Source organism: Tachysurus fulvidraco, chromosome 6 (assembly GCF_022655615.1).
Source record: "Tachysurus fulvidraco isolate hzauxx_2018 chromosome 6, HZAU_PFXX_2.0, whole genome shotgun sequence".
Classification (NCBI taxonomy): Eukaryota; Metazoa; Chordata; class Actinopteri; order Siluriformes; family Bagridae; genus Tachysurus; species Tachysurus fulvidraco.
Genome location: NC_062523.1, coordinates 7,665,720 through 7,678,744, shown reverse-complemented (window position 1 = coordinate 7,678,744; position 13,025 = coordinate 7,665,720). Strand labels below are relative to the sequence as shown.

The following is a 13,025-nucleotide window of genomic DNA, read 5'->3' as shown; positions in this document are numbered from 1 at the left end:
GCACCACCTTTTTGAAGCCTTAAAGTGTGAATTTCGACATGATGCTGTATAAAAAGTTACAGCTTGATGGTTCTTCACTGATGCCAAAGCATGAGACAAGCTGGTATTTAAAGAGGTCATGTGCTGTATTTATCCATTCATGGTTTCTGACTCTGCAATTACAGTATGCGTATAAGAAGGTTAAGCCATGGTTTAAGAATGTGCAGTATGAAACGTCAGATTACGAATCCCCAGGATTAAATGTAAAGTAGTGTGAAACGTGAACCACGATAACTCAGGATTCTGTTTAGCAGGGTTTTGTAATGACTGTTTAAAGCCCTGTAGAGGTGAAACTGAATCTGCATGTGTGACCTTTTTGGCTACAAATATGCTCTGTATGCTCTATTTAAAAATTCAACACAACACTTGATCGTAATGAAGCAAATGTAAATTTGTGCTTATTATTTAGCATGTCTTTTATTTGTCTGCAGTGATTATAATTATTATGTGTCTGTACAGCAAGGACAAAACAAACAATTCCACAGCCATCAAAGTCTGTGGAGTGGAAAGTATGATTACTGCTCTATTTTTATGTTACATTTATTTCCTAAGATAAAAAAGGGTCTTCTTTATACAGTATTTCTGAAGTGCCATAGATAGCTAACACTCTCAGTCCAGCTCCATGCATAATAAATAAGAAATGAACATCCATCACATCTTCTTTCTCTCTCTCTCTCTCTCCTTATTCTCTCGCACACTCCTTTCTTTTCAGTAAGAACAATTCCTCCGTTCTTTTCACCAGGTTAACAGTACACATTTAACGCAGACCTGCTTTTGCCAGACAAGCCGAAACACTTCCAACATTCTGGTTGTAAATTTCAAGGTCACATGATTTTGGTTTCCTGGTGCTGCTGTTTAACACATAAACAGACAACACTCGATACCTTAAAGCAATCACGGTAAAATAATGAATAATAAAGTTATACTTTTATAAAAGTCATATTATTATAATTTTTTTTGTAATACAGTCCCAGAAATGCTGACACTTTATGGAAATAACATTTTGATTATTGATTTTATTTTATTACTAATGTTCAGGGTGGTAGCTTAGTGGTTAAGGTGTTGGACTAATGGCCAGAAGGTCATGGGTTCGAATCCTGGGCCCCTAAGTGAGGCCCCTAACCCTCAATTACTCACTGGATTTTTTTATAAATAAAAAAATGTAAGTCACTCTTTATAAATATGTATCTGCTAAATGCCAGAAATGTAAATTAAATCTATCTGCAAGTTATTAGGCTAGAAAATATGAACTATTAACCAATTAACTAGCCTATAAATTGAATATATTAACTGTATGTCAAATAGCAACACGAGGTTTAGTTACCAACGCAACGTAGAATAGAATGCTGCGTTGGGATTGGTCTGAGTGTTTTCGACGGTGAAATTCTATTGGTTGTGCTTGCGATCAATTTTGAGTCACGCGCCCGCCCAATACCTTTTTTGGCAGCTGATCCCGTCCTCGACATCGATTACGTCACTCGGAACTCCTGAGGCCGCGCTGAGGATTGGCAGATTACGCCATGTGTTCTGTGCACGCGCGCAACGCGATTGGTTAAGAGCGGGCGCGCTGATCCCTCCCCCTCATCTCCAAACCCCCCTCACGGTGGATGGGAGGGGAGCGGCGTCGGATTTGTTCGCGTCGAAGCCCTCGTGCGCATGCGCCGTTTCCGATTCTGGTTGCTACGCTTTTTGCGTGCCTCTGTAGATGCATTCTGATTGGTGCGTCCTGTGCGTAAGGTCTGAGTGACACACACACGCACAAAAAAAAAAAAAGAAAAAACCGAGAGCGAGCGAAGAAAAGCACAGAGAAACGGACGGGGTTAAGAAATAAGAGAGAGAGAGAAAGAGAGAGAGAGAGAGAGGTTCACAGGAGGATACTTTTTAATCTTGGGAGTTTTTTAAAAGGACAACGCCGTGTGTATATGGAGTTATGAGCCGTGTGTGTGTGTGAGTGTGTGTGAGTGAGTGTGAGTGAGTGTGTGTGTGCGTGTGAGTGAGTGTGTGAGTGTGAAGGGATCCGCCATGGATCTACTGGATCTACTGAGCACATGAAAGGACTCTACTGATAATAATAACACAGGGTTTTTTACAGGCTTTCGGCTTCAGCACACAGAGACAACAATAATAATAATAATAATAATAATAATAATAATAATAATAATAATAATACTAGACCGGTTTGTTGGAGGCCTTACATTTGTTTGCAGTTACATTTCGCCTTGACAACAGTGCTGGAGATTTGATGTAAGTCTCTAAAGGAAACAACCCGAGGACAAAAGAGAAAGAACACAAACGTATTATTTTTTCTGCTGAAAAGTGAAGAGTTATTTTTTCATCACCGTCGTCCATTTTTTTACTCTGTAATCCTGTTCTGAGATTAAAAGTCCAGGCTCCAGGAGGATCTTTATCACACACACAGGTTGGAGTCATGTCAGGTCGTCCCAGGACCACGTCCTTCGCAGAGAGCTGCAAACCCGTGGCTCAGCCTTCAGCCTTCGGCAGCATGAAAGTCAGCAGTGAGTATCTGTGATCCAGGGCTTTTGGAGAGGAAACACACCTCACATCCACATCACCTCACATCCACATCACCTCACATCCACATCACCTCACATCCACATCACCTCACATCCACATCACCTCACATCCACATCACATCCACATCTCATTACCATCACATCACCATCACCATACTCCTCATCTCGCTTTCTGTAAACTGTAGCCTGGTGGTTAAGGTTGTGTGTTAAGGTTATGAGTTCGAATCCCACGTCCACCAAGCTGCCTCTGTTTGGGCCCCTAACCATCAATTGCTCAGATGTATAAAACAATGAGATAACGTAAGTCGGTCTGGACATAAGGGGCGTCTGCTGAATGCTGGAAATGTAAATGAATGAGATTTGACTTTACAAACACATTTCATGGTTATAGTTTCGCTTCTGAGCTGCTTCGATGCTGTGCTATAGATATCGTGATCACGATATGCTTTACCGAGATATCGTGGGAATCTTTTATTTTTTTTAACATACTAGAAGAGACTTTGTCAGAGGACTGTGTGTGTGTGTGTGTGTGTGTGTGTGTGTGTGTGTGTGTGTGTGTGTGGAGAGCTGATCGATATGACGATACAATATCTATATATAATAATAATAATAAATGAGATTTCGGTACATCATGATCAGTACGTCTTGATCGCTTTTTTAAAAACCTTTATAAACCGACCGGAAGGAGCTTTATGACTTCAGAGGGTGTAGAGCTGTGTGATATGATTATGTTACCGTTGTATCGTGATGAAGTATGTTGCAATATTTTTTCCTGTGATATTGTGTCTATGTTTAAAATGTTTGACGATAAACAGCTACGAACTGAGTGGAAGGAGGACTCGGGTGTCGAGATGAGCGATATGATTAATACGATGTCACAATATGATGTTCTGAGATGTCCAGGATATTGAGGTATAATTTAAAAAATATAATAAACATTTCAAAACTGAGTAGAAGGAGCTGGGAGATTTCTCAGGGTATATAAGCCTGGTGACTTGGTGCTGATTAATTGTGATAATTTAGGTTGCAGTATTCTTTACTAGGATATCTTGTGTATCTTCTAAAGGTGTCTGTAGAGACATGACTGATGTCAACGTCATGATAAATAATGTCTCAGTATGCTGTACTGAGACATCCAGTGTAGACTGGTATCTTTATTATACTTTTAAATTATTTACACACTGACTTCAGAGGACTGACTTCAGGGTATAGCACTGGGTGATGGGATGTGGTAGCCTAGTGGTTAAGGTGTTGGGCTACCAATCGGAAGGTTGTGAGTTCGATTCCTACGTCCACCATGTTCCCACTGCTGGGCCCCTGAGCAAGGACCTTAACCCTCAATTACTCAGTTGTATAAAAATGAGATAAAATGTAAGTCTCTCTGGATAAGGGCGTCTGATAAATGATGATTAAATATTTAGATATCATGACAAATCACTGACGAGATACTTTTCTAAAAAATATTGATATGCATATACCGTATTTTCCGCACCATAAGGCGCACCGGATTGTAAGGTGTAGTCTCAATTACGGGGTCTATTTCTGTCCTTAACCCATACATAAGTTGCACCGTATTATAAGGCGCATGCTAAAACTTACGGTCTATAAAAAAGGTAACGGAAGCAAAACAGTGAGTTTAGTTGAACTTTATTCTACTATTTAACAACACACACACATTATTTTTTAATCAATCTTCTCCCACAAATCCATCAAAGTCCTCACCTACTGTGTCTTCTTAACTTGGCGCAGTACATTTTCTTGCTTCCTCCACTCCCGAACCATAGATACATTGATGTTGAATTCTTTCAGCTGCTCTTATTCCCATTTACAACCGTGTAACTGATAGCCTGTAGTTTGTATTGTGCCTCGTAAGCACGTCTTCTTCACTGGTGCCATTTTCGGGGGTCCTTAGACAAACAAATGTTGTCTTCTTCTTCTTCTGATTTTTATTGGTGGATGGCAAATCGACTTAAGGTGCATTTACCGCCACCTACTGGACTGGAGTGTGGAGCGCATAATGGTTAAGAAGAAACAAATGTTGTTTTGCAACATACCGGTAGTTATACCTAGGAGGTAAGCGTACGTACTGTAAGTATTACGTAATGTTCTCTGATTGGTTTATTGCTGCCAGCGTACGTAGCGTATGTATTACATCCCTGTGTCAGCGGGAAATGGTCCTACAGTCAATCGAGCGGAGCTTACCAAAGTCGCACAACATTTTTACAGATTTTTGGAACTCGGTGCACACACAAGTCACACCGGATTATTAGGCGCATGGCCGATTTTTGAGAAAATTTAAGGCTCTTAGGTGCGCCTTATAGTGCGGAAAATACGGTAGTTAATACTCGCCTGAAGAAGCTGCGAGACTTTAGAGCAGTCATTTACAGAGTTGGGACAAAATGATGAGGTATCGGTGACGTGAAACGATGCGTTCTGTCACAATATGCTTTAATTAGCTATCCAGGATTTTGTTATCTTTATTACAATTTTCAAACTGACTGGAAGGAGCTTTGACGTTTCAGAGGCCTCGGAAATAAAGCCGGACGATATGGGTATTATCGATATGATCTAGATTGGGATGAATGATGTGTGATTTCTTAGGGGCTTTTTACACCTGGTCACTTCATGCGTTTTGTGATCCGATAGCTATCCGATGGTAAAAAGACCAGGTGTAAATGCCCTCCGAAACGGTTTCGAGACTGATATAAATCCGATCGCTCCAACCACTTCAGGAGGTGGTCTGGGACGCATTTCAGATGAAACTGGACAGGTGTAAATGCATGTGGTTGTTCAAGCCACATAAGTCAGCGCTATACTCCTCCCAAACGGAAGTACGTCACTCGCAGGTGATCTTTCACCCAGGAGTCTTGTCGGGTCTTAAAATGCGCTGCTGCCGCCAGCGAAAATGCAGCAAACAGTAAATGCTATTTTTTGTAGTACAACTGTCGTAACGAGTTTTTTCATCTTCTTTTTGATCGCATTCTGAAAACCGCATACACCAAAGCGTGTTCCATTTCAATTACCCCGGACATGAGGTAAATATATTTGCATATTGGGCGGGAGTAGAAAGATGGGATCGATATCCGATTCGCCGCAACGCATTTATGTGGCCTGATGTAAAAGGAATAGTTTTAACAAATCAGATAGCTATCGGATCAGAGAAAACACACGAAGTGACCAGGTGTAAAAAGGCCCTTAGCTTTTAGTTCTCTTCATGTTTTTATACGGTCACAATCTGACCAGAAGGAGCTGTGACACTTCAGAGCAAGTCTGAGAGTATGATTATATTGGATGGATATCGTGATAGAGTTCGGTCGCAGTGCAGTATTCTGTGAAGAACTCCAAACTGACGCGACGTGACGGTGTTATTAGAGGTTACTTTGGCCCGACCTTATGAAGTATGCTTTCCTGAAGATCTCTTTGGTCCATGTGATCGTCCGCATGATTCAGGTTTGGCTCCGAGATCTTCAGGGAAGATCAGACTCCACTGAGATTTATTTATTTATTTTTTTGACAGCCACTCACCAAAAGAACTGTTCATGGAGATCTTCTTTTGATCCAGTCAATCCAGCGGCGTACGTCATGTCGGATTGACCTTGAAAACATGCTAAATTAAGGATAACCTGATGCCCTGAATCAAGCATGTAAACATTTAGGCAAAGTATTACTTCACACAGGACTATACATGCTAGCCAGGTCCTGCAGTTCTAGCAGGAACCAACCCAGATCTTGTAATCTAGTTGATCACGTTTAACCCCGATGATAATTTTGCTCGAGTCTGCACCGAACTCGAGTCTGTCTGAACTTTGCTTTTGCCTCCAAGCCTCACTGCTGTGCTTCTGAAACTGAAGCATGTGCAGGTGTAATTCTGGAGATCTTCAGTTTCTGAGCAGCTCAGTTCCAGCACTAATTGATCACATTGGGTTCAGGCTGCAGGATTGGATCAGGAGCAGAGACCTTTAGAAAGGCCAGGCTTTGTCTGATGCCAGCTGGCTCGATAATGGGATTATAACGTCTCCTTTGCGCTCGGCAGAAAGCACACAGATGATCCTTCTGCATGATTTGGGGTCTGAACTCTCCGGGAAGGGTTTATAAAAAGTATGTTGAGATATAATGACGATATTGTCGTTTTCCCGTCAGTCGCATTTAATCCTTTAAGATACCTCAGAGCATCAGAGGTTGCATTCGATTCTACTCGACACACTCGAGTGGAGCCGTCACCGTTTCAGCAGAGCACACTTCTACTTCTTCGGGGTTTTATATGATCCTGGAGAGCTCACGATTTCAGAACACTTTACCCAAAACTCCACATGATGCTCCCAAGGCTTCGGTCGGATTATACGAACTTGCGTATATATACATATATAGGGTATATTTTTCCTTTCCCATAATGGCGGGCTCGATGTATCGCGTCTGTGTTTTATTCAGACAGCTAAAGGGCGTGGCCTGTTACACAGGGAAGTTTAGAAGTGATTAGTTTAGTGCTGGCGAGTTTGGGTGGAAACTCAGAGATCAATGCTGTATGTTGAATTCTCCCTTCTGATCGGTCAGGAGACGTTAATTACTATTTCGTAACAGCAGCTCGGACGCTAGAGGAGCCGTAGCTGCAAAACAGATTGTCGTTCTCTCGCAAAGAAACACGTAGCATCGCTTATGTCGAGGAGGTATTTATTTACAAAGGTAAAAAGTCCGCAAGGAGTCTTCGGGTTCTTCAGCAAAGCCGGAGGGGAAAAAACATTTAAAATTTTTACTCATGTAACTAATTCAACTCCTGTTTGAACCTGTTTCTTCATGTTCACAACATTATATGTAAATTAATAGACATCTCACTCTTTATATATGTATAATATTAAAAAAAGACAGAGAAAGAACGGACCAAGATGCAGCGGTGTACAAGGAATATTCTGTTATTCTGTTGGGTAAAGGAAGGAAGTCACAGTAACTCTGGTATATCATATCTCTAGTCAGGTAGAACGTGTGTTCGGTTTTTAAATACACTCAACGTCAGGCTTCGGTACGAATCGGCAGTCGCATGTCTCCGGCGTAAAGTGAGGTTCGGCAAATTGTTCTTAGAGTCGAGCACGACGTGCCAAACGTTTCTTCCTGCATGTGGTTCATCGGTGTGGAGCGGTGTGCGTTATTCCACACACACACACACACACATACACACACACGCTGGATAACGAGCTACACAAATACAATAGCTATACACACACTTTGGCTCCTCCAGCTCAAGGCGAGTCTGATTACCTGGTGCTTGTGTTCGACATGGCACAATACCTCATTTTCTACTAGAGATACTGAAACTCGGAGACCGTCAGAATAACTTCTGTCTGTTGTGCTCAGTGAAGTGCTTCTGGCTCCTTGTAGCTCAACAGCAAAAGCATGAGGAGGAGCTTCTTCTCACAGGGCATTCGGGCTCCCAACACCCCATACCCCCCGACCCGACCTGATTGTTCTACACACACAATACAGCTACCGTTATCCACAGCATCACTTTGGCAATACACGCTTTGCTGACATCTGCAATTCTTATATAATCATTCTAGTCAATAACGGTTCTAGCACCGTGCTGCATTCATACATCTGGTTCCCACCTGTTCAGTCTTTTTGTATATTTTTATTCTTGTTTTATTCTTTTGTGTTGTTTTATATTTGGAGCAGCAGCTAATCTCGATACTCAGCTCATAATATATTTCTTTATAACTATGGAAAATTTTATCTTTAGATTTGTTTTTCAAAGTACTTACAAGAAACATAAAGAAATACATTTAAAACATGACTTGCACAATCTTTTTCATTTCCAAGCAAATGTCTGTGTGTGTGTGTGTCTGTGTGTGTGTGTGTGTGTGTGTGTGTGTGTGTGTGTGTGTGTGTCTGTGTGTGTGTGTCTGTGTGTGTGTGTCTGTGTGTGTGTGTGTGTGTGTGTGTGTGTCTGTGTGTGTGTGTCTGTGTGTGTGTGTCTGTGTGTGTGTCTGTGTGTGTGTGTGCGTGTGCCTCTGTCTGTGTGTGCCTCTGTTTGTGTGTGCGACTGTGTGTACGTCTTTGTGTACGTCTTTGTGTGTGCATCTGTGTCTTTGTGTGTGTGCGTGTCTTTGTGTGTGCATCCGAGTTTGCGTCCGTGTGGTCCAGTGGTTATATGGTTAAGACTACCGATCAGAATGTTGCAAGCTTGAATCCCAGGTCCATGAAGCTGTCACCGCTGGGGCCCCTGAGCAGGGCCCCTGAGCAAGACCCTTAACCTTAATCAACTCTGAATAAGCGCATCTGCCAAATGCCATAAATGTGAAGTTAATTGAATGAACACATTAAAGTGCCTCCTGTAAGTAATTTACAATGGCATAGTGATATAAAACTTAACTTCTGCCCAACAACCTGCGTGTCACATGTTTAAAACGGGGGGGACGGGACGTAGATTATTCATTCATTCACTCATTTTCTACCGCTTATCCAAACTTCTTGGGTCATGGGGAGGCTGTGCCTATCTCAGGCGTCATCGGGCATCAAGGCAGGATACACCCTGGACGGAGTGCCAACCCATCGCAGAGCACACACACACACACACACACACTACGGACAATTTTCCAGAGATGCCAATCAACCTACCATGCATGTCTTTGGAACGGGGGAGGAAACCTACCATGCATGTCTTTGGAACGGGGGAGGAAACCGGAGTACCCGGAGGAAACCCCCGAAGCATGGGGAGAACATGCAAACTCCACACACACAAGGCGGAGGCGGGAGTCGAACCCCCAACCCTGGAGGTGTGAGGCGAACATGCTAACCACTAAGCCACTGTGGCCCCCCCCCCCCAGATTATTTATTTATTTATTTATTTATTTATTTAACGAAGAATTAACATATCCGCTAACCAGATTTTTCCCAGCTTTATGTAAATAAGGTACGATGCAGTAAACCTCAGAGCGATCCTACAGTACAAGCGGACGTACATCGTCACAGGTGTTAAAGCCGGGTGTGTTCACACGTGACAGAGATTTCAGTATGGTTCAGACTCACTAACGTGTGTAATCAAAGTTATCCAGCATTTTCCCACTGAAGCCCACTTGTGTCTGAAAGAATGTGCCCCCGACCCGTGATGGACGTACAGTTCCCTTTGATCCTGCCTCGTTTGTTCGTTTAGAGAACACACTGAAAGCCTCCTTCACCTCATAAAAATGAAGGCCCGAGCGGCCCTTTTGTTCTGTACATCACACAGGGCAGAACGGCGAATCGTAAAGCATATCAGCAGGAACCGCCGCCTCCAGCCACTTCAGTCTCTCTCTCCACCTCCCATAATGCAAATCTGTCCTAAAGGGATAAGTGCAGTTACACAAGGCCGAGGTTACTGTCTGTAAGAGTTGTTCACAGTAACAGGCCCAGGACTTGTCTCCTGTCCTCCAGCTCAGCTCCTGTTCTCAGAGATCTCTCCTTCTCTCACATTACTTTAAGCTGAAATCCTGCATCAGCTGACGAGCTGAAGGACTAAAGGAATCCCCACGTGGACAGTGGAAGGGTGCATGCTCAAATCTCTCGCTTTTTATCCCCAAGGATAGCTTTTTACTTTACACTGAGCTCTTAAATCCAGAAAAAGTACATTAGCAGAGTCTGTATTCAACCCAATCCTCTCTCTCTCTCTCTCCGGAAGAGAGAGAGAGAAGTGGCGGGAGGAGAGAGAGAGAGAGAGGGAGAGAGAGGGAGAGGGAGAGAGAGGGGAGAGAGAGAGAGAGGAGAGAGAGAGGGGAGAGAGAGAGAGGGGATGAGAGAGATAGGTGAATGAGATAGAGAGGGGAGAGAGAGAGGGAGAGAGAGAGAGGAGAGAGAGAGGAGAGCAGAGATGAGAGTGCAGAGAGAGAGAGAGAGTAGAGGAGATAGACTAGGTGAGAGAGATAGGAGAGAGAGAGTAGCGAGAGAGAGGTGAGAGAGAGAGAGGTGGTATGAGATAGTGGGGATAGAGATGAGAGAGAGAGGAGAGAGAGGAGAAAGAGAGAGGAGAGAGAGAGAGAGGAGGAGAGTAGAGAGAGAGAGTGAGAAGAGAGGAGAGGGAGAGAGAGAGAGAGAGGAGAGAGAGAGAGGGGAGAGAGAGAGAGAGAGAGGGAGAGAGAGGAGAGGGTGATAGAATAGAGAGAGAGGAGAGAGAGAGAGAGAGAGAGGAGAGAGGAGGAGAGAGAGGAGGGGGAGAAGAGAGAGTAGGTGAGAGAGAGAGAGAGAGATGGTGGATAGAGCAGAGATAGAGTAGAGAGAGAGTGAGAGAGAGATGGGGGAGAGAGAGAGAGGAGAGAAGGGTAGTATAGAGATATGTGATAGAGATATTATAGATATATAGGGTGTAGATTATAGATGGGGTAGTATATAGAGATGCGAGAGATATCTGCGTATATCGCTAGAGCTGTTATGTTATATAGCGATATATGGCTCTATACTCATATCTATCTCTCTGACTATCTCTCGTCTCTATCTCCTATCTCTCTATATCTGTTCATCTATATATCTCTATCTTCTCTCCATCTATGTTCTATCATATAGTTCTCTCTATAGACTCTCTCTGTTATACTATCTCTGTTCTCTCTGTCTCTCTCGGTCTCTCTGTTCTCTCTGTTCTATCTCCTCTTCTCTCTCTCTATCTATTGTTCTCTCTCTCTCTCTCTCTCTTGTTCTCTCTCTCTCTCTGTTCTCTCAGTTCTCTCGGTGATATCTCCATCATGTCTCTCGTGTCGCTATTGATCGTCTACTCGATGTCTCTCTCTCTCTGTTCTCTCTCTCTCTCTCTCTGTTCTCTCTCTCTCTCTGTTCTCTCTCTCTCTCTCTCTCTGTTCTCTCTCTCTCTCTCTGTTCTCGCTCTCTCTCTCTGTTCTCGCTCTCTCTCTCTGTTCTCGCTCTCTCTCTCTGTTCTCGCTCTCTCTCTGTTCTCGCTCTCTCTCTCTGTTCTCGCTCTCTCTCTGTTCTCGCTCTCTCTCTCTGTTCTCGCTCTCTCTCTGTTCTCGCTCTCTCTCTCTGTTCTCGCTCTCTCTCTGTTCTCGCTCTCTCTCTGTTCTCGCTCTCTCTCTCTCTCTCTCTCTCTCTCTCTCTCCCTCCTTTCTCCATTTTGTTTAAGATTGTTTAGGATCTAGGTTTGGATTTCTCAGCCTGGATCACAGTTCCAGCAGCAACCTAAACAGGCCTATGTTAATGCGCTCATATTAATACGCTATCGGACGAAGTGTGTGATGAAATGAATGGACACGGAGAAATCAGCAGTGGGACATAATGAGCTGTCAGAGTGCTGAGGAAACTCAGTGTGTGCGAGCGCGAGTGTGTGCGAGAGTGTGTGCGAGCGCGAGTGTGTGCGAGCGCGAGTGTGTGCGAGCGCGAGTGTGTGCGAGCGCGAGTGTGTGCGCGTGCGCGAGTGTGTGTGTGCATTTCCATTCAGATATATTGTGCATGAGTAGATCACACGACCTCCTGGAGCACTCCTGGAGTTTCCTCAGCACTCTGACAGCTCATTATGTCCCACTGCTGATTTCTCCGTGTCCATTCATTTCATCACACACTTCGTCCACTAAATAAGCATGAGCATGTATTTGTCTTTAAAAGAGCTCAGTGACACAGCAGGAAATGTTAAACAAGCACATGAGGCCGATTGCAGAGTCATTTGAGGCAGTGTCTCCTGCTCTTGACTTATAGTAAGCAAATAAAGGCAGAGCTTTTGGCGGTCCGTCTGGCCGCATGCTCTTTTGTAGTCTGTCTTTTCATCCAGGTTGATGCTGTTAAATCTATTTTGTATCTTTTCACTAAGAGGAGACGGACGCCGGCATGCTTTAAATGTTAAACAAGAGCCTCATTGTTCCTGGACAGCTGCCTTTTTCCCCGTGAACAAACCCAGACGAGTCATTCAGCCTACTTCAGATTACAGCCACCTCCTCTGATCTGCTGCCCAGACCTGTGTGTGCGTGCGCACGAGTGTGTGTGTCTGTGTGTGCGCGAGTGTGTGTGTGTCTGTGTGTGCGCGAGTGTGTGTGTCTGTGTGCGCGTGCGCGAGTGTGTGTGTCTGTGTGCGCGTGCGCGAGTGTGTGTGTCTGTGTGCGCGAGTGTGTGTGTCTGTGTGCGCGTGCGCGAGTGTGTGTGTCTGTGTGTGCGCGAGTGTGTGTGTCTGTGTGTGCGCGAGTGTGTGTGTCTGTGTGTGCGCGAGTGTGTGTGTCTGTGTGTGCGCGAGTGTGTGTGTCTGTGTGTGCGCGAGTGTGTGTGTCTGTGTGTGCGCGAGTGTGTGTGTCTGTGTGTGCGCGAGTGTGTGTGTCTGTGTGTGCGCGAGTGTGTGTGTCTGTGTCTGCGCGAGTGTGTGTGTCTGTGTCTGCGCGAGCGCGAGTGTGTGTGTCTGTGTGCGCGTGCGCGAGTGTGTGTGTCTGTGTGCGCGTGCGCGAGTGTGTGTGTCTGTGTGCGCGTGCGCGAGTGTGTGTGTCTGTGTGCGCGTGCGCGAGT

The 13,025-nt window shown here is 44.4% G+C and overlaps 1 protein-coding gene across 1 annotated transcript in view; it reads left to right on the top strand.

Moving 5' to 3' along the window:
- Window positions 1-1,760: 1,760 nt before the first annotated feature.
- Window positions 1,761-13,025, top strand: part of gsk3ba (glycogen synthase kinase 3 beta, genome duplicate a) — a 47,864-nt gene continuing 36,599 nt past the window's right edge. Inside the window, exon 1 of the mRNA XM_047814560.1 lies at window positions 1,761-2,555. Within this exon, the coding sequence (XP_047670516.1) occupies window positions 2,468-2,555 (88 nt within the window). The 5' untranslated portion in view covers window positions 1,761-2,467. The remainder of the gene's footprint in view (window positions 2,556-13,025) is intronic.